This window comes from Notamacropus eugenii, chromosome 2 (genome assembly GCF_028372415.1).
Source record: "Notamacropus eugenii isolate mMacEug1 chromosome 2, mMacEug1.pri_v2, whole genome shotgun sequence".
In the NCBI taxonomy this organism is placed as follows: Eukaryota; Metazoa; Chordata; class Mammalia; order Diprotodontia; family Macropodidae; genus Notamacropus; species Notamacropus eugenii.
This window is the reverse complement of record NC_092873.1, coordinates 331,102,368-331,125,839: the sequence shown is the minus strand read 5'-3', so window position 1 is coordinate 331,125,839 and position 23,472 is coordinate 331,102,368. Positions and strand designations below refer to the sequence as shown.

The 23,472-nt window shown below is 37.9% G+C and overlaps 1 protein-coding gene across 1 annotated transcript in view; it reads left to right on the top strand.

Annotated features, from left to right (window-relative positions):
- Positions 1–23,472, top strand: part of RGS9 (regulator of G protein signaling 9) — a 98,632-nt gene that overhangs the window by 33,103 nt on the left and 42,057 nt on the right. The window contains exons 6-9 of the mRNA XM_072645491.1: positions 392–450; positions 1,317–1,393; positions 5,006–5,087; positions 7,840–7,902. Of these exons, the coding sequence (XP_072501592.1) occupies positions 392–450; positions 1,317–1,393; positions 5,006–5,087; positions 7,840–7,902 (281 nt within the window). The remainder of the gene's footprint in view (positions 1–391; positions 451–1,316; positions 1,394–5,005; positions 5,088–7,839; positions 7,903–23,472) is intronic.

Below are 23,472 nucleotides of genomic sequence, written 5' to 3'. Positions count from 1 at the left end.
CGTTGACATCCACTAAGCCCTGCTACCTTATTTCTTTACTGACTTGATATTTGTTCTGTTATTTTTAATATTGTGTATAATTAATTAACATCAATATAAATATTAATTTACTTAAATATTAAAAATATGCAAATAAATATCGTGTATGTATACTATATTTCTGAAAACATATAAATCTATTATTATTTAATATTGTTTTTATATTGTTTCTGTCTGATCAACTGACTAGTATTAGTTTTAGGAGGTCAGCTCTCAGAGAATAAGAACCATATCTCCTGAAAATTCATTTTGCAGTGGTAATATACCACCCTTAACATCAGCATGTCATTTCCCAGAAAGGGGCTGAAAAACTGCTTTTGGATGATGGAATATAATCCATTTTCTTTTTTAGCCATCTATCTAGCCAAGAGAAATATCAAGAAGAAAGGAATTTTAGAAGAATACGAAAAGGTACAGAGATGCTGTAGAGTTGTGTGGTTTTTGTTGGTTGAACGCTGGTTCTCAGTAGGTGCTTTCCTGTCCCTCATTCCTACATGTCAATACCTTGTAGTTCCTATGTATGTCCCCTTGAGAATCTGCCACAATTTCTAACTCACCATCAAGGTGTTCTGTCTGCAGCTGGTATGAAGTGGAGTTAGAGAATCAGGAGCATTTTATCAGCTGCTGTTTCAGAGTCAAAAGCTTTGCTTCAGGGCCTGCTTTGTACTGTGTGGTACTCAGTGGTCTACGTGGTGTGGTTTGAGAGCCACTGGGGGACCTTGCTGCTCTGTCCAGATTTCCAAATGAACTCAGTCTAACCCTTAAAAGGTTGGAATTTGGTAAACTGAAGAAACTGCTATTGCTTCTATACTTTAAAAAGGTTAAGTCAATGCTCTAGTAGAATCAGAGACTCAGAACTGGAAGGGACCTTAGAAATCCTTTAGTCTAACCCCCTCTTTTTGCAGAAAAGACAACTGAGATTGAGAGAGGTTTTGAATAACTTTCCCCAAAAATCACATGAGTACTCTCATTTAAGTGGTCTAGACAAATGATCATCAACCATTTTGGATGACTGTTATTTGGTGCTGCGGCTTCCTCCTCTCTCCAATATGCTTTTTGGTAGATTTTTATTTTTGAGAAGTGGGTGGGAGTTCTGATACATTTTGGAGAAGTGAGCAATATTCTCTGAGATAAGATATCTCTGTGTCAAAAACCTAGAGTAAGCAATCCCTGTCTAGACGCGTCAGTTTAGCTGACTCAGCTGTCCCCTGCTGTCTTGTCCCATGCAACTTACGGTGACATGTGTTTTACTTCTCATTTTGCTCTTCCTGTTCTAGGAAAATTACAGTTTTTTGAACAAAAAGATTAATCATAAATGGGACTTTGTCATCATGCAGGCTAAAGAACAGTACAAGTGAGTAAAGAAAAAACATTTTCTTACCCAGTTTCCTCCTCTTCCTCTGTTGCCATCTGGTTTTGATGAGCTCTGTCTAAGTAGAAAGAGCCAGGCTATTTATTGGGAAAGGGGAGCAAAGGGGAGATCCATGTTCTTTAACCTCATTCTCCCTAAAAATTCCACATCCTAAAATTCGTCAGAAATTTATTAAACACCTATCACATTCAGAGCCCTTTGCTTAATCAAAAGGAAAGAGAAAGATTAGATTACACACAATGCCAGGCATCATGAAGCCTGTAATCTAATAGGGAAATAATAATGGAGAATACAAAATGCTAGATGAGGCCCAAGGCAGGAAGCATCAGTGTTGAAGTAGAGGTAGAATTTGAGTTGGGCTTCAAAGCTTAGGTCGGAATTCAACAAACTTGTGGGAAGAAGTGTGGGCAGAAGAATAAAGAAGTCCCATGGAGAGGGAACAATATGAAAAAAAGCACAGAGGTGGGAAATTACAGGGAGTAATCCAGTTTGTTCAGAACATAGAGGACCAAGATGGGAGGAGTATGGTGGAAAGGTTGGAAATGGAAGGTCATATTAGATTATGGAGAGCCTTGAATGTTATTAGGAAGGAAGGAAGAGTAGGAGTATTTATTAAACATCTATTGTGTGCTGGTACTGTGCTAAGTGTTTCAAAAATATTACCTGATATATAGTTATATTTGATTCCCACAACAACCCAAGGAGGTGGGTACTATTATCACCCCCATTTTGCAATTGAGGAAACTGAAGGTAGAATTTAAGTGACTTTCCTGGGTTCACACAGCTAGTAAATGTCTGAGGCCATATTTGAACCCAGGATCCAGGCCCAACTCTCTATTGTGCTACCTGGGTGACACCATCCACTATTTGCTTGGTAGACAATAAGCACCCGTTGAAGAGTATGGGGTAGAAGAGTGACATAACCAGATGTATGATGGATAATTAGTCTGGCAGGTGTGCACAGGATGAATTAGGAGGATGGAATTAAGGCAGGAATACCTGTTAGACGTTAATTGTAATTCCAGGTAGATGGTAATGACTATTTAGGCTGGGATATTGCCAGTGGGAATGGAAAATGAGGCAACAAATTCCAGAAATGATGAGTGGTAGAATCAATAGACCTTGAAAATTTGAGAAGTGTTGATGACTAATTGGATATGAGGTAAGAAAGAGTCAATAGTCAAAGATCAACCCAAGTGTTTTGCACATGGGAGGCTTTACGAATGGTAGTACCATAAAAGTTGTGTTTTCTGAATTATATTGGGCAGGGAGTTCCACTTTTCACATAGTGCAACTGTATACCTTAAGTAGCATTTCAGCATATAGGAGGCACTAAATAAATTTACTTATTGACTGATTGAGTGACATTTCATATGGAGTATATAGGAAAGAGTAATGAGTTTAGTCTCTTGCTCTTCCAGTAGGAAGGATATACTGCAAAGATGAATACTGATTAGGAGCGAGTGCTCATTTTGGTGCCTGTTCTCAATTCTCCAGCAGTATTTTTTCTATTTACAAGTCAACACAAATTTATTAAATGCCTGTGTTGTGCAAGGCACAATGAGAGGTACTGGGGATGTAGAAACAAAAATGAAGCAGTTCCTGCCTTCAAGGACCTTACATTCTACTGGAATGAATCCACTTATTGAATTTTTCACTGGGGGAATATTTTCACCCCAGGTTACTTTCTTTCTTTTACCTAGCTTGCTCTTAGATGGTTCCCCTCCTAGTAAATGCCAGTTACTCAGGAAATGTAAACTTTTTTAATATTAACTAATGGCACAATATAGATGAGGAAAAAAATCAAAACATATTTGATAAAAATGATTTTTTGATTATCTCCAGTTTTCGATTCATCCACATTATTGCTTCCCCTTCAGTGACAAAGATAACTGAAAACTGAGAATATTTGCAAGGCTGCCTGGAATAATAGAAATCCCATCATTCTTCAGAAGCACCTATTACACATTCATCCTTCAGCATGCACAAACAAACATACCTAGTGGTAAATATAATTAGCTTAGTTCTGTTATGTTGGTGTTAGCAGTGGTCTTTAAAAAAAAAACACCCCAAACCAGAACAGCATGTCGTTGGAGGTATTTACTCAGCCTGGCTTTCCATGTATTATTCATAATGAGTTACATGAGATATAAATCTACTATCTCTGCTTTTCATAGCAGACGTTCATCATTGTGCATTATGTTCTTGGTCTGTGAAAATATACATTCTGGAGAATAAGCCAAGTGGTACCATGCCATCCTTGGTAATCGGTTCTAAATTCTGACATGGATTAGCCATTCTTGTGGATTTAAGTAGATTTCATTCCCCTGTAACAGAAAAGCCCAGCATAATTTTCTGATATTGACACATGATGAACACAAAGAGAGTAGACAGACAAGAATGAAAATCCTTTCACAATAAAAGGCTTCAAAAAACACCTGTCCCAGAGAGCACAATCCAATGTGATAGAACAGAACTGACGGGCAGGAAGGTAGGTGAATTCCTATGGGTCCTCTTACTCTGTCATAAGACTGTGGGCCTTGATTTCTTATTGCCAGTCTTACTTAGATGTTGGTTTTGTAATTTCCATAAGCATATAGTGAGATATCAGGGAAAAATTAAGGTGCCAGAGAGTTAGATTTCATCAGGGACTTCTTGTAGTGTAAAAGCTGAGTTGAATATGGGACAATCAAGACCTCTGGCCTTGTTTCTAGCATGTCCCTTTCCAAATCCATCAATGGGAAAACCATCCTCTATGGAGAAGGGGCCTGTTATCCCTGCTGCTATCATCACCAACTGCCTACTTACTCCCACCATTGGGGAAACCAGACCACCCTGGCTGAGGCAGCAAAGCATCATAAAGAATGGATAGAAGGCAGAATGCATAGGGGAAAGCAGGAAATCGAACAATTGTCATCACCTCAACTTCCACCTCTTCTTGGACCCAGGTGGAAACAACTCCTAAGATACCAGGGAACAGTGAGACTATACTTCACTGGCCCTGCTTCTGAAGTCATTGCCCAAAGGAAAAACCATTGTGGAAATAATGATTCAGCAGCTGCTTCTGCAGGTTCTAAAGCACCTGCTTCCTCAGCAACCAACTTACTGAATACCCAGAAAAGAGATTCTTACCATCAGAGTCTTTGATAACATTAAATGGCTCAGTATCAGAAACAGATATGGTTTTATTTATGGAAATGACAAGAAAGAAGATGCCTTACCATTTGATGCTACCCCAAAGGACCGATGGACTTTTCACTCTGATTCGCAGCTGAAACCTCCTGTATTTATTGTTCCCCTTCACACACCCCTCCATTAGAATATGAGCTGCCTGAGAGTATTTACTATTTGTATCCTCAGTGCTTAACATAGCGTTTTGTACTCAGTAAGTGCTTAATAAATGCTTTCTTCTTTTGTTCATTCATTCATTTAATTCCTGGTGTCAAGATTGAATAATTATTAGCATAAGCTATTTTAGCTGGGTAGGAAGGATGGGAAAGGGAAGGGAGAGGCAGATTATCAGGGATGGGAACCAAAGCTCATTCCAAATGAACAAAGTGCCATTGGCCTTATACTATGTTATTGGCTTTGCAGAACTGGAAAGGAAAGGAAGAAAGCTGACAGGTATGCCTTGGATTGTCAAGAAAAAGCTTATTGGCTGGTCCACCGATGCCCTGTGAGTAGATCCATAACTAAAAATTATTTTATGTGGAGCAAAAGGAGGGACAAGGAAAACCAGAGAGAAAGGGGGTGCCAAGGTGATAGGTGACCTGGGGATGGTAGCTATGCTACATGGTAGTAGGGGCCTATAGAGAATCTTTTAGGAAGGTGTTGGGATAATGGTCAGCTAATAAAGAAATAAAAACTGCTCTAGCTTGAAGTCCTAAGGCAAAGTTCCACTCACCCTGTACTATAACTAGCTCTGCCTATGAATTTCATCCAAGGGCCATCTTTCTCATTCTACCAAGTTCATTCTACTCCAAGTCTATTGTGAGCCTATCTGTGGTGCTTGGCTTATACCAACTGGGAGATTTACTTGTGACATGTGAATGTCCAACTATCTCTTTTGGGTGGAATAGGAATTTTTTTTTTTTACTGGAATTCACAGAATGGTAGATATTTTGGTTTTATGAGCTGGTAGACTTGAACAGGGAAAGGATTCACACAAGCTGCTCAGATTCTACAAGTTTGTTATGAAGGAAATGACTTTCAGACCACATGAGGGTAAACCATGGTGTGGAGAACCAAGACTACTATTAATTATAACTCATGAAACCATTACAAACGTGTCTCCTGACATACTTTACCTGGGCTTTTCCCACTTCTTAGAACTAGGAGGTCTAGGAGTCAGAAGGGAATAGTAGCCAACTGAAAAAATAAATGAAACCAACATTCTTTCTACTCTTCTGGCATAAACTCTAACCATCACTCCCATATGAGGGATGAGTGGTTTTTGACAGAACAGAAAATTAATACACACAAAAAACATTACTGTGTGCCTGGCAGGTGGTAGACATTCTGATGTCTTTAAGATGATTTTCCAACAATCCTTCCATCTTTAGAAGAATACTGCTGTTGTTATTTCTTCTACTATGAATAGAAACCATGGATAGTTTTAGAAGTTGTAGGATCCATTTTAATGTCCTGTTTATGAAAGTAGGGATTCAGGCCATAGTGTTCTATAATTCTAAACCTTAGAAGAGATGTAAGAATCTTGTCACCAAGAGAATGTAAGAAGGTTATCAGCGGAGAGCTGTTCTGCCAAAAACATGGAGCGATGCTTAAGTACTCAAAAGACAGCAAAGTGTATTTGACTTCTAGGATCGTAGTCAAAGGCATCTCATATGAGGTTATATACATAGGACCTATCTGGACTACTCCTCCAACTTGCACTCAGACTTTAAGATTTAGTCCCAAGTCAGGGAATCACCACTACCCCTTGGATTTTAGGGATAACCCTATGGTTGGCTACTCATATAACCTTCTAGCTCATAAGCCCCCACTGATAGGTTTCCCATTAATGATCACCCAATAGATTTAATTGCTCTTAGCAAAAGCCTTTACAAAGAAGGGTAATAAAAACAATAGGTAAAAAGCATCGCCTCCATAAACCTAGATCTTAGCCTCCTACAAATACCCACAGCTTTCGTGGGAAGAGTAGGTTCAAACTAATGGTGGTGAAATACATGTGTGGGGCAATTTACAACTCTTGCTACTATAGGAAGCTTTTTCTTTTTTGCAGAATCTTTACAAAGATCCCCCTGGGTGCAGTATTTCTCCTGGTTGGGAAGCAAGGTCTGCTCCCCTCCATAGCTGACTCCTGATTTCTAGGGCTACGTCTCTGAAGCTACTTTCTGTTTTGAGTGACTTCTGTATTTGAAATGTATATTTCTGCTCCTGCTTGGATGTAATGTCTCCTACTGGTCCAGTTGCTCTGATGACATGGCCCATGGGGGAAGAGGAAGAAGTGAGAATCTCTTCCTTCCCTTGCTACCCTATAATACAATATAGGATGTCTTTAAACAATGTCCTCCAACTCTTGAATGTAAATTGAAACTTGAATTGGAAAAGCAACCCAAACTTTTCCATTGCTTCCTTCATCTATAGTCCCAAGGAATGTGACTGATTCTCTTAGCTAATCAAAAGATCTTTCCTCTATGGTGTCAGCTGCTTTAATTTAATGGTTGAGACTTGATAATCTCAACTTGATTTTAGAATTCATGACATGTCTTTGTGAGATTGTAGGAAACCTGCTTTATACTTTGTGATTCCATTCTGGCCCTTTTATGACTACAGTAACTGAGGTGGAGAAGTGAACTCCCTCTCTTACATATAGAATTGTGACTTTTGATTATCTTCATTTTATAATGAATGAGATTCCTTTTACCTATAGAGTCAGGAGACAAGCAGAAGACATTTCTGCCAGAAGAGGATATTTCAGGAAGAAATTTACTAGTAATTAACAAGATAATTTAATGGTATCTTGGGAAATTTGCTTTTTTAAAAAAAAAATATTTTGCAGACTTTTAGGTATGTTCCTCTTCCTAACTGGTTAAAAAAATACCACTCTAAAAATACTAGTTTATCAATTACTCAGCAGAATCCTTAGGGCATAGGGCATTTGCCTCTCCCTATCCTGTGCCCAACAATTACTTTTAACTAGGTTCAGTCCTGGGGATCCTGACCTCTAATGAAAAGGGGCTCTTTTTTATTCAAACTCATTGGCTCAATAGCAAACCCTACCCCAGTGTCCTGGGATAATCCAAATTATGACAAATGAGATTATGGTTTATAAATCCGGGATTCCTCAGAAGAGGAGGAATAACAAATCTACTCAATATACAATATGAATCAGGAATGGGACAGGTAATTTCATCCTACTAACAATAAGGGATTCTAATGGAAGTTTTTCTTGATTGTTTCCTTAGCCAGGAACACACAACGTCCTTGACTATGGCCTAAATCGAGTGACCAATCCAAATGAAGATAAGGTAAACAGGTATGTTTCTGGGCTTTGCACTTTGATAACAAAAATAACTAATATTCATATATTTCTTTAAGGTTTGCAAAACACTTTCTGTGCATAGTGTGCTTTGTAGAGGAGTAAGTCAATGTGTAAAGCCAGGAACAAATGCCAAATGCCAATCAGGTACTTGGATGCTGTCCAGAAGAGAGAAGCTAAAAGTGTCTATGTTCAGAGTCAGGAGAGGACAGTGACTAAGGGGCTGGGGTGAAGAAAGGGAGCAGGGAGTGGGAAGCAAAGCAGGATGCACCTAAATTAACCATTAGACCAAACTTGAATTTAAACTTTAATTTCCATGCTTTCTTTGGAATCTGAGCATGGGAAGATCTTGTTCTTTACTCCTCTTTAGGAAGCAGCATGGAGATGAAAATATAATGGAAAGAGTACTGGATTTGGGACTAGAGAACCTGAATTCTAATCCTGGGTCTGACACTTAATAGCTTTGTGACTGTGGGCAAGCCATTTAACCCCTTGGACTTCCTCTTCAAAATGAAGCGACTTCCTCTCCTTGGACTAAATGACCTATAAGATCCCTTCCAACTCTAAGGCATATTTTATGGGCCCTTCTTGACTAATGGAAAATTACCTAGTCAATTTTATGCTTTAAAAAAATTAATTTCTTCTCTAATTTAAAGAAATAGTAGGTCCATGTCACAGAATTTGAGTGTTAGAAGGGACCTCAGAGGTCCCAACCCATAACAAAGAAATATGTACTATAACATACCTGATGAGTTGTCTAGTCTCTCTAGAGAAAGCTCATTTACATGATAGCTCTTCAAGTACTAGAGGACATCCTTCTGTCCCCCCTCTTCTCTAGGTTAACCATGCCCAGTTCCTTCAACTGATTCTGATTTGACAAAAACTCAATGCTTTTCACCAATCTAGTTGCCTTCCTCTGGACACTCTCCAGAAGAAGCATTCTTAAGTCTTTCTTAAGTTGTGGTGTTCATAACTGAACAAAATACTTTAGGTGAGGCCCAGTTTAGGTAGAGTACAATAGAACTGTCATTGCCCTGTTTGGAAACTATTTTTTTAAATGAAACCTAAGATAAAATTAGCTTTTTTTTTGGGTGCCATACCACACTCCTGACTCATCAATGTGAGTTTTTAGCAAGCATTTATTAAGCATCTACTATATGTCACATGCTTTGCTAAGCATTGGGGATGCAAAGAAAAACCAAAATCAGTCCCTGCCTTCCAGGAGCTCGCAGATTAATGGGGGAGACAGTATTCAAACAACTGTGAGAACCAGGTGTAGACAGGATGAATTACAGATAATTTCAAAGGCCATGCACTAGTTTTAGGGGGGATTGGAAAAGGTTTCTTAAGGACAGAAGGCTTTTAGCTCAGATTTGAAGGAAGTCAGAGAGACCAGGAGACAGAGATGAGGAGGGATGGAACTCCAGGCATGGGGAACAACTGTGGAAAGAACAGCAAGGAGATCAGTGTCACTTGATTGTAGAGTATGTGAAAAGCGTAAGCAAAGCGTAAGAAGACTGTAAAGGTAGGAAGGGACCAGGTCATGAAGGGCTTTAAAAGGCAAACAGATGATTTTACATTTGATCCTAAAGGTAATAGGGAGTCACTAGAGTTTATTGAGTAGATGGTGATATGTGTTTTAGATAAACACCGGACAGATGTGTGTTTTAGGTAAATTGCTTTGATTGCTGAGTGGAGAATGGCCTGGAGCGAGGGGGGGGGTGAGACATGGGGACTAATTGGCAGTTTATTCTAAAAATCCAGGCTTGAATTAAAATGGGTTTGTACTAAGGTGGTGGCAATGTGAGAGGAGAAAAGGGGACATGTGCTAGAGATTTTATAAATGTAGAATGGACAGGATTGGATATTAGCGGAGAGATAAGAGAGAGAATAAGAAGTGTAGAATGATACCTAGGCTGCAACCCTGCGTGACTGGGAAGATGGTGGTGCCTCAAGAGAAATAGAGAAGGTAGGAAGAGAGGGAGGGGTTTCTTTGCGGGGGTGGAGGGAAAGATAATGAGTTCAGTTTTCTTTTCTAGACAAATTGCTATGTCTCCATGCCTCCCACATCTTGCACTTTTAATGCTGATTTTTTTTTGTACCCAAGCCTTGACATTTTTCCTCTTGATATTTTTCCCTACTGAATTTCATCTTATTAGATTCATCTCAATATTCTAGCCTGTCAAGAGAGATCCTTTTAGAATTCGACTCTGTTATCCCCTTTCTTAGCTATCATTCCCATCTTTGTGTTATCTGATAATTTGATGACCATGCCATCTATCCCTTTTTCCAAGTCAACGGTTAAAATGTTAAACAGCACAGGGTCTGGCACAGATCCAGGGGGTATTACACTAGGGATATCCTGCCACATTGACACTGAGCCATTAGCAACTACTCTGAGCCTGGCCATGTGACCAATCATGATTCAATTCAAGATAATCGAATCCATATTTCTCCATCTTTTCCACATGCATAGTATGAGTGTTCTATAAAAGTTTTGCTAAAATATCAGTGAAGAGTATCCACAAGATCCCTCTCATCTTCTAGGTTAGTAATCCTGCTAAAAAAAGGAAATAAGAACAGATTAGCATGTCCTGTGACCTGTTTTTGATGAAGCTAAGCTGGTTCTTTGTAATCAATATTTTTCTTTCTCAAAGTTCATCAGCCATTTCTTTAATGATCCCTTCTAGAATTTTCCCAGGAATCAAAATTAGGTTTACCAGTCCATAGTTTGTAGATTGTGTTTTTTCATTTGTTTTAACAAAGTGGGAAAACACTTATCCTTCTTCTGTTTTGTAGTATCTTTCTTGTTTTTCATGTTTTTTTCAGATATCACTAATAGTGGCTCAGCAATCATATCTGACAGTCCTTTTAGTACCTGAGGACATAGTTCAGCAGGGCCATTTCCCTTGAATTCATGAAGAACAGTTAGAAGCTCTCTTATTTATCTTAAGTACCAATTCCCTATTAGTAAATTTTGTTCTGTCATTTCTAGTCCCAAGGTCATTCCCTTTGGCAGAGAATAGGGATAGAAAGTCAAATTTGCCTCCTTGTAGTGTGATTTCTGCTCCTTCTTGTTTGTTGCTTACTTACCCTTTGGGCATTTGCAAAGGGGGATTTGAGGCTATGAGCTTTACTGCCAGGTTCTTTCTTGGACTTTTTTTCTCCTGTAAAATTCTGACTTTCTCAATTGCTATAATTCTTCCTTGGCTCAGCATAGTGCCTAGAACATACTAAGTGCTTAATAAATGTTTGTTGATTGATTGATTCTTTGCAGATCCTTCTTGGGTATCTGACTTGGGGGATATGCATAGGCAGTCTTATTCCTAAAGTCCTTTTGATTAGATTTTCAAATAGCCAGTAAATACATTCTTGCTAGATCTTGTTAGATACCATCCAGGAGTCTCTTACTTATTGTTTGCAAGGCACAAATAGGGCCACTACATCAGTGGACTCTATCTCATAAGCAGGCTGAATACAGTTGGGGGTTACCAAAATTCAGTCCCAGTTCACTTTTCAAAGTATATAGATAGATATGGAAGGTATAAAGTTATTCCTATAGTGGTAGTAGTAGTAGTAGTAGTAGTAGTAGTAGTAGTAGTAGTAGTAGTAGTAGTAGTAGTAGTAGTAGTAGTAGCAGTAGTAGTAGTAGTAGTAGTAGTAGTAGTAGTAGTAGTAGTGGTAGTGGCAGCAGTGTGGTGGTTTTCATGGTGGTAGTGATAGTGGTAGTCATGGTAGTAGTGATAATAATAGTAGTAGATGTAGTAGTAGTAGTGGTAGTGGTAGTGGCGGTGGCAGTAGTAGTAATGTTATTTATAGCATTTGCAAAGCATTTTACATATTTCATCTCATTTTGTCCTCATTACAACGTTGTGAGTTAAGAGAAATGATTATCTCTACTTTACAGATGAGGAAACTGAGGCTGAAAGAGATTAAGTGACTTATTCAGGGTCATATAATTAGTAAATGTCTAAGGCAGTTTCAGTTCAGGTCTTCTTGAGCTCAAGTTCAACAGTCTATCCTCTGTGTTACTTGTTGTTTAATAGCTAGCATTTATATATCACTTTAAGGTTTGCAAAGCACTTGGCAAATATCATCTTATTTTATTCTCACAACAACTGTGGGAAATAGATGCTATTATTGCCCCCATTTCACAGATGAGGATATTAATCCTACAGCTTCTAGCTTGAGGTTGGGGTTTGAACTTAGGTCTTCCTGATCTGAGGTATAGCACTATGTTCACTGTGACATCTAGCTGTCATACCCTCCACACCTATATATCTTTCCCCTCCTTGTTCAATGATTCTTTAATCATTAATGTAAAGAGACATGTAAAATCAGGAAATATATGATTTCCAAACATGTTTGTCTCTGTCACAGAGAAATATCCAAGTCAAGAAAGGGTCCCTTATGGGTTATACCTATATACCTTGAAAAGGAAACTGGAACTGGATTTTGGTAACCTCCAACTGTGTTTAGCCTGCTCATGAGACAGTGTTCATTAAGGTAGAGGTCCTATTTTCACCTTGCAAATAAATACCTCAGTCCTTGAATTAGAGTAGGGGCATATGGACAGACCAATTATTTCCACAGATTAGGTAAGATGGGAATTGAGCTTGAGGAGGAAAACTGTAGTACAAACCTTTTGGTCTCAGGAACCAAAGATGATCATTTCTTTGCTACCTCAAACTATCTCACTGTTTCACATTCTGTTTTCATCGCAGCTCTTGTCAGTGTTCTTTGTCAGACAGCAGATAATTACGGTGTCCTTGTAAGCTTTGTTGCTATGGAAACTGAATTGCTGAATAACATGTTGTACTGGAGTTGAAGCTTTGCTTTTTCATGGATAATTGACAGCTCTGAAGTTCTCTCTGGTTTTGAGGAGGGGAAGGTCAGGAGGTAGCCATTATAACACTTCTCCCAATAAGATGAATGAGATCTGAGGACCAAGAGAGAAAATAAAAAAGGTCATGAACAATAACAATCGGTGTCCATGATGCAATTAAATTAAGATTCCTTAATTAAGCATCTACAGTATATGAAAAATACTGTGCAGGGCACTAGAAGAGATGCAAGGTTTAGAGAAAAGATAGTCCTTGGTGTTACAGAGCTTTTCTAGGACTATTTTGTGTTTTATATATGCAGGCAGTGTGGTGTAGTGGATAGGATGCTACAAATCAAGACAGAGAGGGCCTGGGTTCAGATCCTGGCCCTGACCCTTAGAGGTTCTGTGACCATAGGGAAGTCATTTAATCTTCTAGAGCCTTGGGTTTCCCCAACTGAAAGATAGGGATAATGATATTTACACTACCTACCTTATAGAGTTCTAAGGGTAGCAAGGCATTTGGACACTAGATTCTGTTGACTGAAGTAAAGGTTCACATCTTCTTGAGCCTCTGAATATAGTGAGGTTATCGATGGCTCAGAAAAAAACACAATCTGATATTCCCTGAAGAAAAGGGAGAAGGGAAACCCTAGTACAAGGAGAAAGAGGTTTGGTCTGAATGCTGGTTTGACAGAGGAAGCCATCTGAGTTCAGGTTTTGCTTTTGGTTTGGTACTCTAGAAAGGTTCAAGAGAAAAGCACCAGAGAATACTCATCCATGGTGCTCAAACATTAAAATGTTGACCACTCACGACTGAGGATCAAATCAGAAATAATTGCCCTATCCATTGTACCACACTGTTTCAAAATGTCCAATATAATCTCATCTAAAACAGTCTTAGAAAAACTTGATGACATCAGGGATCCTTTAAGACTTACTTCATAATTGGCAGTTTCAAGTCCAAATTGCCAAACCAAAAGCAAAATCCAAATGAAAACTGCTAGTTCTTCTGTGTGAATGCTCAGTTCAAGCCTCTGGACACTGTCTGAGAGATTTTCCCTCTCTCCTTCCTTTAGGATGAGGGAGGAGTGGATTGGTGTTTCCTGGGGAAGACCCCCTTGTATTTTCCAGAGTTTTACAAATAGGCATTGAAGTTTTTCTTCTACCTGAGGAAGCTGGTTTCCAAATGCCCCACTACATAAGGAAAGTGCTTTGTGAATCCTATTCCTATTTTGCTGTGATTGGGATACCGCATGGTATAGTAGATAGAATCCTGGTCTCAGAGCCAGCAAGGTGGGTTCAAGTTCATTTCTTATTTTATTTTAATTTTATATTATTTCATTTTTCAGTTCTAAGTTCTCTCCCTTCCTCTACCCACTTCCCCACTCATGGAGAAGGCAAGAAATGGGATATAATTTATACGTTATTTGTTCATGCATGTTTTGTATGAATATACATTATACATGTTTTGTATGACTATATATTATACATGTTTTATATGAATATACAAAACATATTTCTGCATTAGCCATGTTCCAAAAAAAAAAAAACTCCAACAAAACTAAGGAAAATAAAGAAAGGAATTAAAAATATGCTTCCATCTGTACTCTGAGATCATCAGTTCTCTATCTGAGTTTACATCATGAATCCTTTGGAGTTGTGATGCATCACTATATTGATCAGACACATGCTGAGCAAATCATGTAACTTCCCAGTGTTCTAGGAGTTTGAGTCATTGTGTTTTATAAAGATTCACAAAAGCTAAAACTTGAAAGAGAAGTAATAGTGTTCTCAAGAAGGGAATAAAAGAAAATGTCAGTGGAGAGCTGTTCTATAAATAGCAAAGTACTTTTAACTTAAAGTAATTTTAAATTAAAGTCAAAGCCCTTTGGGATACTCTCCCAACTTGCACTGGAACTTGAGAGTTCATTCTCAGCTATTACCCTTGGGCTTTTCTATAACCATTTATTTGACTGCCCCTAACACTAGAGGAGTATAGCCCACACTGATGTGTTCCCCATTAACAATCAGCCAGGTGTCATTTATTAGTTCTTATCAAAGTCATTTACTGATGAATAGTAAGACTAGTAGATGCAAAATTCTTCCTCTGTAAATCTGGAACTCATTCTCTCACAAATACACAAAGCATTTCTGGGAGAGTTGGATCAAGTTTAGAATATGATTGTGGAGAGACATATATGTAGGATAGATATGTGACAAAGACAACTGATAACTCCTGTCATCACAGGTCCTGTTATGGAAGTTCTTTCTCTCTTTTTGTGGAATCTTCACATAGAATCTCTGCTGGGGGTGCAGGGTTCCCAGGAACTACTCTTTCCCATAGATTACTCTTTATTTCAAGGACTAGTTCTTTCAAGCTTTTTCCTTTATTGGGTGACTGTCTTTCTGTATCCATATGGATCTTTTTAAAAAACAATTATTTTTTTATGTGGATCTTTAGTGTATGTTCCTGCTTTAATAGCTCCAATGACATAGCTGATGGGGGAGAGTAGGAATTAAGAAAATCCATTCCCTCTTCCTGTTATCTTCTAGTATAGGCCCAGGGATTTCCTCTGCAATCTGCTGCAACTCTTGAACTCTGGATAGTCTCTTACATAGTACTTTTAGATCTAAGAGGGAAGGAGGAATGAAGAGAGAGAGACAGATCCATCCTTCTTCCACATCACCCCAGAAGTATTATTCTACAACTGTTCTGAACTTTGACTCCCTCAAGCTTCTCAGGCCTTAGCTATTTAATGCCCACAGAGGCAAGGCTAATTTGTTTTCTTAGTCAGTGGTGTGTTCTTTTCTTGATTTAATTAGAGGGATGTTCTCACCTCACAAAGGGATCAGAATGTGGACACATGTTGTATATGCATTGAAACCTCATCATGTGTGATTATATTCTATTACTATATCAATTGAACTGGGGAGGAATTACATTTCACTCACCCTTATATCAATGAAATCTCAGGTCTAATCCTATCTACCCTCTTGGTATGATTACCTTGACACCCTATGCCTTGATGTTAGAACTGGATAGTATCCTAAGAAGCTAACTAATCTAGTCCTTTGTTCAAAGAGTTTAAGGGTGTTACAGAGCAAAATCAAGGCATTTTCTGTAAGGAAGGCAACAAGGTTATATTGAAGTGTTCTACTTTGAGAAATAAAACCAGTTCAGTCTCAGAGAAATGTGGAAAGACCTTGTGCGTATCTTGTCTCTCCCCCTCCCTGCTACTCTTCTCCCTCACACTGAAGAGGTGTCTTTCAGTGATAATCACTGTCTAGAAAAGATTGCATGTGTATTGTTTAAAAAATATTTTCTTCCAAATGAGAGCGCTTAATTTGGAACTATATCCAAAGGGCTATAAAACCATGTATACTCTTTGGTCAAATAAAAGGTCTGTATTAGGTCTGTATCCTAAAGAAATAAAAAACAAAAAGGAAAAGGAACTATGTGTACAAAAATAATTATAGCAACTGTTTTTGTGGTGGCAAACAATTGGAAATTGAGGGGATGTCTATCAATTGAGGAATGCCTGAATAAATTGTTGTATATGATTGTGATGGAATACTATTGTGCTTTAAGAAATGATGAGGGGTGTGGTGCCAAGATGGCAGAGTAGAAAGATGGACCTGTTCTAGCTCTCCCAACATAGCCCATAAAATACCTTCAAAAGAATGACTCTAAACAAATTCTAGAGCAGCAGAAGTCACAAAATGACAGAATGAAAGAGATTTCTAGCCCAAAACATCCTGGAAGGCTGACAGGAAAGTCTATTGCACCAAGCTGGGAGAGAAGTGCAGTCCAGTCTTGGCTGCATGGCATAGACAGGACTGGAGCAAGCTTCAGGGCACAGAATCACAGGTAGCAGCTGTGGTTCCCAGATTTCTCAACCTACAAACACCAAAGACAACTTCAAAGGTCAGTGAGAAAGCTCTTTCACCTGGGTAAGAGGGGAGCATGGTCCATCCCCAGCCCCAAGGAAGCAGCAACCACTGTGGCAGCAGCATCCACTTTTAGAGCCCTCAGCCTAAAGACCCTGGGGGAATCAAGCAGCTGATCTGGGTCTCAGTCCTGAATGGTGGTCCTGGGGTGAAGAAGAGCTCTGGTCTGTGGAGCTGGTGATGACCATGGAGAGGGAATTCTACTTGTAGATCCTGGGCACAAAAGAGTGCTTGTGGTTGTTCACAGACCAGAGTGCAGGCCAAGACAGGAGTAAACTCCTTTCCCTTGATTGTGCCACCTTGGATGAACTGAGAACTTACAAGTCCCTAGAGTATACCCTCTATTTGACAAAGGACTCAAAAGCCAAGTAATTAGCTGGGAAAATGCCCCCAAAACAGAAAAAAAAATTAGACTACAGAAGGTTACTTTCTTGAGGGAACAGGTATTTTCTTCCATCTTTTTGGATGAGGAAGAACAAAGCATACTATCAGAGGAAGACATAAAAGTCAAGGTTTCTATATCCAAAACCTCCAAAAAAACATTCATTGGTCTCAGGCCATGGAAGAGCTCAAAAAAGATTTAGAAAATCAAGTAAGATAGGTGGAGGAAAAATTGGGAAGAGAAATGAGAGTGACGCAAGAAAATCATGAAAAGGGAGTCAACAGCTTGCTAAAGGAGACCCCAAAAATGCTAAAGAAAATAATATCTTTAAAAATAGACTAACCCAAATGGCAAAAGAGGTCCAAAAAGCCAATGAGGAGAAGAATACTTTAAAAAGCAGAATTACCCAAATGGAAAAGGAGGCTCAAAAGCTCACTGAAGAAAATAGTTCTTTAAAAATTAGAATGGAGCAGATGGAAGCTAATGACTTTATGAGAAACCAAGTGATTATGAAACAAAACCAAAAGAATGAAAAAATAGAAGACAATGTGAAATATCTTATTGGAAAAACAACTGACCTGGAAAATAGATCCAGGAGAGACAATTTGAAAATTATTTGTCTATCTGAAAACCATGATAAATAAAAGAGCCTAGACATCATCTTCCAAGAAACTACCAAGGAAAACTGCCCTGATATTCTAGATCCAGAGGGTAAAATAGAAATGGAAAGAATTCACCAATCACCTTCTTAAAGAGATCCCCAAAGGAAAACTCCAAGGAATATTGTAGCCAAATTCCAGAGTTCTCAAGTCAAGGAGAAAATATTACAAGCAACCAGAAAGAAACAATTCAAGTACTGTGGGAACACAATCAGGATAACACAAGATTTGGCAGTTTTTGACATTAAGGGATCGAAGGACTTGGAATACGATATTACAGAAGTCAAAGGAGATAGAATTAAAAGCAAGAATCACCTACCCAGCAAAACTGAGTATAATACTTCAGGGGAAAAAAAAATTCAATGAAATAGAGGACTTTCAAGCATTTTTATTGAAAAGACCAGAACTGAATAGACAATTTGAATTTCAAATACAACAATTGAAAGAAACATGAAAAGGTAAACAGGAAAGAGAAGCCTTAAGAAACTTTTTAAAGTTGAACTGTTTACATTCCTACATGAAAAGATGTTATTAGTAACTCATGAGACCTTTTTCAGTATTAAGGTAGTTAGAGGGAATATATATATATATGTGTGTGTGTGTGTGTGTGTGTGTGTGTGTGTGTGTGTGTGTGTGTAGATTTGTATGTATGTGTATTATATATGTAGGTATGTATATGTACATAGGTATATATAGATATGTGTGTGCACATGCATGTATATGTGTATGTATGTATATGTGTGTGTATGTATATATATGTATGTATATATATATATATATATATATATATATATATATATATATATATATATATATATATATATACACATAAACAGAGGGCATGAGGTGAACTGAATATGAAGGGAGAATACCAAAAAAAAATAAAATTTACTGTTGAATGGAATACACTAGGAGTAAGAGAAAGGGAGAGGTAGAATATAGCAAATCATCTCACATAAAAGAGGGAAGGAAGAGCTATTACAATGAAGGGAAAGAGAAGGGAGATGAAAGGAAATAATTGAGCCTTACTCTCATGGGATTTGACTTAAGAAGGGAATAACACACGCTCAATTGGATATGGAAATCTATTTTATTCTGCAGCAAGGCAAAGGGGAAGGGGATAGGAGAGAGAAGATAATAGAAAGGACAGCAAATTGGAGAAAGGGATAATCAGAAGCAAACACTATTGTGGGAGGACAGGTCAAGGAAGAGAATGAAATAAATGGAGGGCAGGATAGGACAGGGAAATGTGGTTAGTCTTTTACAACATAACTATTATGGAAGTACTTTGCATTGTTACATGTGTATAAATTATATGGAATTGCTTGTTTTCTCAATGAGGGTAGGTGGGGAGGGAGGGAGGGAATAAGGAACTTAAAGCTTTAAGAATGAATGTTAAAAATTGTTTTAGCATGCGTCTGGAAATTAAACTATATAGACAATGGAGTATAGAAATCTATTTTGTCCTACAGGAAAATAGAGGGGAAGGGGACAGAAGAAGGGTGGGTAATAGAGGGGAGGACAGACTGGAGGAAAGGATGAATGGGTGCATGATGCCCTGGCATGTGGAGGGGGGAGAGATGGGGAGAAAATTTTGAATTCAAAATCTGGTGGAAGTGAATGTTGAGAACTGAAAAATAAATAAATTATATATTAAAAAAAAAAAAGAATTGATGAGCAGGATACTCAGAAAAAAATGGAAAGACTTACATGAACTGATGCAAAGTGAAATGAGCAGAACCAGGAGGACACTGTACACAGTAACAGCAGTATTGTATAATGATCTACTATGAATAACAGCTATTTTCAGCAATATTTTATAATGATCTACTATGAATAACTTAGCTATTTTCAGCAACATAATGATCCAAGTTAATTCTGTAGAAATTGATGATGAAAGGTGCTATCCATCTCCAGAGAAAGAACTGGTAGAGCCTGAATACAGACCAAAGATGCTTTTTATTTATTTTTCTTGTTCTTTTTTTTTGTCTATGCTTTCTTTCATAGAATGACTTACGTGGGAATGTGTTTTATATGACTACACATATATAACCTGTGTCAAATTATTTGTCTTCTCAAAGAGGGGGGAGAAAGGGTAAATGGAAAATTTGTAATTCAAAATTTTAAAAAAAGAATATTAAAATTGTTTTTATATGTAATTGGGAAAATAAAATATTAAGATTAAAAAATAAAAAAATTGTAGTGAGACATATATGTAGGATATTTTTCTTAGCTGAATATCAGAATATATAACTTTCGTGGAGAGAGGCTGAACTGAGAGCTGCATTAGTTATGTTCATGTTTGACCTGTGGCATGTTTTCCTTTTTGTTTACCCTTTTTTTCTTTCTCTCTCTTTCTTTCTCACCAGCTATTTTTCTCCCATTTCTGTACTGTTACTTCTTGTGATGGTCTCAGTCTGTCGCATAGTAGAAGGATGAAAATTGTTAATTCTCCTGCAAAGCTGTGTGCCTTTCGATAGTCCTGGAACCTTGCCTTCCACCCTCTTTTCACTATCAACTTCAGCATGCCTATCAGAAGCAGCCACTAAGGGGAAGTAGAAATGGAGATAATGATTTATGAAATGTTTCATTCTGTTTGCTATATCTTAGATTATCATTTGGTTTGATTGTGTATCTACCATGTGATACAGTGGAAAGATGACTAGATTTGGAGAGATGAACGTGGGTTCAAGTCAGAGTCACCTCTGTGAGAATGGGCAAGTCATTTCACTTCACTGGGCCTCCTTTTCCTCAATAAGTATATTGAAGTAGATGACCTATAAAGCCCTTTCCATTGTGATTCTATGATCTTACCCTTTCTTTCAGTGTTTAACTATCTAACTGTAAGAAGAAAAGAGCATTAGGGAAAGTGAAAGAGGTTTCTGATTTGGTCATGCACTTAGACCTAAGTTTCTAAGACACATGAAATAGCGTAGTTTTAAGAAAGAAAATTTCCCAAAAGAGTAAAAGCTTTACGTGGATGAAACTGTTTCTACTCATCCTTGGGACCTTCCTGGAAAGAGTTTATGTAAAGTGAAGCCTGATAAAATGGAAGCAGTTAACTAATAAGAATCCACCACTACTTCAGTGGAAGAAGGAAATCTGTAGGATGTCAAATCTTTTGGGGGATGGTGTATCTTTACTTTTTTTTCTTTTTTGAATAGTGGTTAGTATATATGTCTAATGACTTGGACCTTGGATGTAAGTAGCCATTGGGAATGGAAGTACACCCAAGATAGTTCAGGGACTCCTTCTTCTAAGTGAATCTACTTGATCTTGTCTAGAATAGCAAGAAAGAAAAGTAGCCTAGCCACTTTAAGTGATCAGATCACCATGTGAATGGGGTCTAAGACATATGAAATAAGTTGCTGTTCAGTTATGTCCAACTCTTTGTGACCTCATTTTGAGTTTTCTTGGCAAAGATACTGGAGTGGTTCGCCATTTCCTTCTCCAGCTCATTTGACAGATGAGGAAACTGAGGTAAACAGTCACTTGCCCCAGGATCACACAGCTAGTAAGTGTCTGAGGCCAGGTTTGAACTCAGGTCTTTCTGACTCAAGGCCCAGCACTCTATCCACTGTAACATCTAGTTGCCCATGAGATAATTAAAAAATACATAAATATGTCTTTTATATAATAAACATATCCATATAGCACAGTGGATAGAGGGCTTATCTTGGAGTCAGGAAGATATGAGCTTAAGTCTGACTTCAGACATATACTAGCTGTGTGAACATAGGAAAACCACTCTGTCTCTCAGTACCCTGGGCAACTCTCCAAGATTATAATTTATAGCTGAGTGGTCAATTTGCAAAATGGAGGTGTTTTCTAGGCTGGGACTTCCTAGCATCAAAGAAATCACAAACCAAAATAAAAATGGAGAATTCCATATTCCTAAATTGTCTAAGATTTGGGGACTGATGCCTAGAGGGTATGTCTTGTCTTTCCTGACAATTTGGGTCAGGAAAGGATGGTATCAGCATGTGTACATAGATAACATTGCCACTTCCTGTTTAGATTGGTGCATTTTGGCAGGAGGTTTTAGAGGCTTTGCCTTATTCCACTTTCTGGAACTTCTTTGAAGAGAAAAGCATGAGCTTTTAAAGACTTCTAGAAAATGACTCATTATAGAAGGTGTGTGCATGTGAGTGGAAGTCACATGCTTTGAGGAAGAATATTTGATTCTCAGAACTGGTCTTAATTTCTTTTAACTTGTCATCTTGTGAATACAAATTAAGATAAGGTAATATTCTCTGATCAACACTGAGGTTTTCTTGGAACAACCTTTTTTTATCTTTTTGTGGGATGTAGCTCTGACGAAGTCATTTAGAAAGGGTTGAAAAAACTCTCCACTGCACACAAGTTAACCCAAACTTACTAATATAAACATGACCGGATGTTTTTTTTTAAACAAAGAAAGAAACATCAATCACCCAAACTGAGAGAGGGAGGGGAGTTGTTGTGAATGATGCACTCGATCTTACCAAAGTGTATGTTGCAATGAAGTACCTAGGAGGTTTGTTAATATAGGACATTTAAAAAAAAATCACATATATACAACTACCCAAAAAGCCTGCACTACATCAAACCCAAAAAAGCCCCAAACAATCCCAGACGCAAAACCCTATCAGAGTAACAAAATCAACTGAAGTATATACTGTTTTTTGCTGTTAATTTTACAAAAGCATCTGATTAAGGAGATTGTGGTCATGGGAAAAAAAAGTATTGGGCCAAAGGAAAACCACATGAACTAGAATAGAAAATTATTTTCATTTCATATCATTTGAGACAGTAGTGCTGTTGACTCACAAGTGTAGCTGCACGGTGATGTGTCTGTGTTAAAACTAAGACACGTTGAGGACTCACTGAAATATTTGCAGTTCTCTTTCGGTTATAGTATTGTCAAAAGAAAAATATACTAGTGCTAGTATCATTCTCTGTGATTTAGGCTCAAGTGTTCTAGAAACAATTTTATTTAATACTCTCCAAGTCATTTCTAGCTTTGAGAAAGAGAGAGAGAAATGTCCAAACTGGCATAGTCCTCAGTGTCTGCCAGCATGACTTTCTCTGCCTCAAAAAAGTCTGTTACATTGACTGGAATCTTGAACAAGGAAATGATCATAATATATTAAAATACAGTAACATTCCAGGATATTGTCCATTCATTTCCTTCTGTCATTTCCCCAAGAGTCCCTTCTTGTGATCAATATCTGAACTTTGAATTTCAAAAGAGAAGATGCTGTCCTTATGTGACTCATGGCACCAATCACCCCAGGTGGGTGAGAAGGCAGTGATTCCAGCTAGACAAGAGTTAAGTTCGGTTATCACCTTTATTCAAGTTTCAAAGGAAGGCCCTAGACTTTGTCCTTACTGTTTTCCTAAAGGGGAAGTTCTGGAGAAGGTTTTAACTTCAAGAAATAGTACATTTTAATATTCCTAGAGAAATTGAAAAGGAGATTTAAAAAAAATATACATGCTGCCCCAACACCACAGCTCATTCATTTAAAGATAATGCTGATATTTCTAGATTTGGCATTTTTGTGGGAGTGTGTATGAAATTTATACTCCTGGTAGCATATGGTATCTTTTCTTCATGATGAAACTGTTAATTTGAGAGCATTTTCCCTAGTTGCCATTCACATAATTCTTGAGATTCTTGGGAAATAACCATTTTTACTGTAGTTGATTTTATTGCTTCCTAAGAAACAGAATCATTCTATTCCTCAGCATATAAGCTCTTCTCAG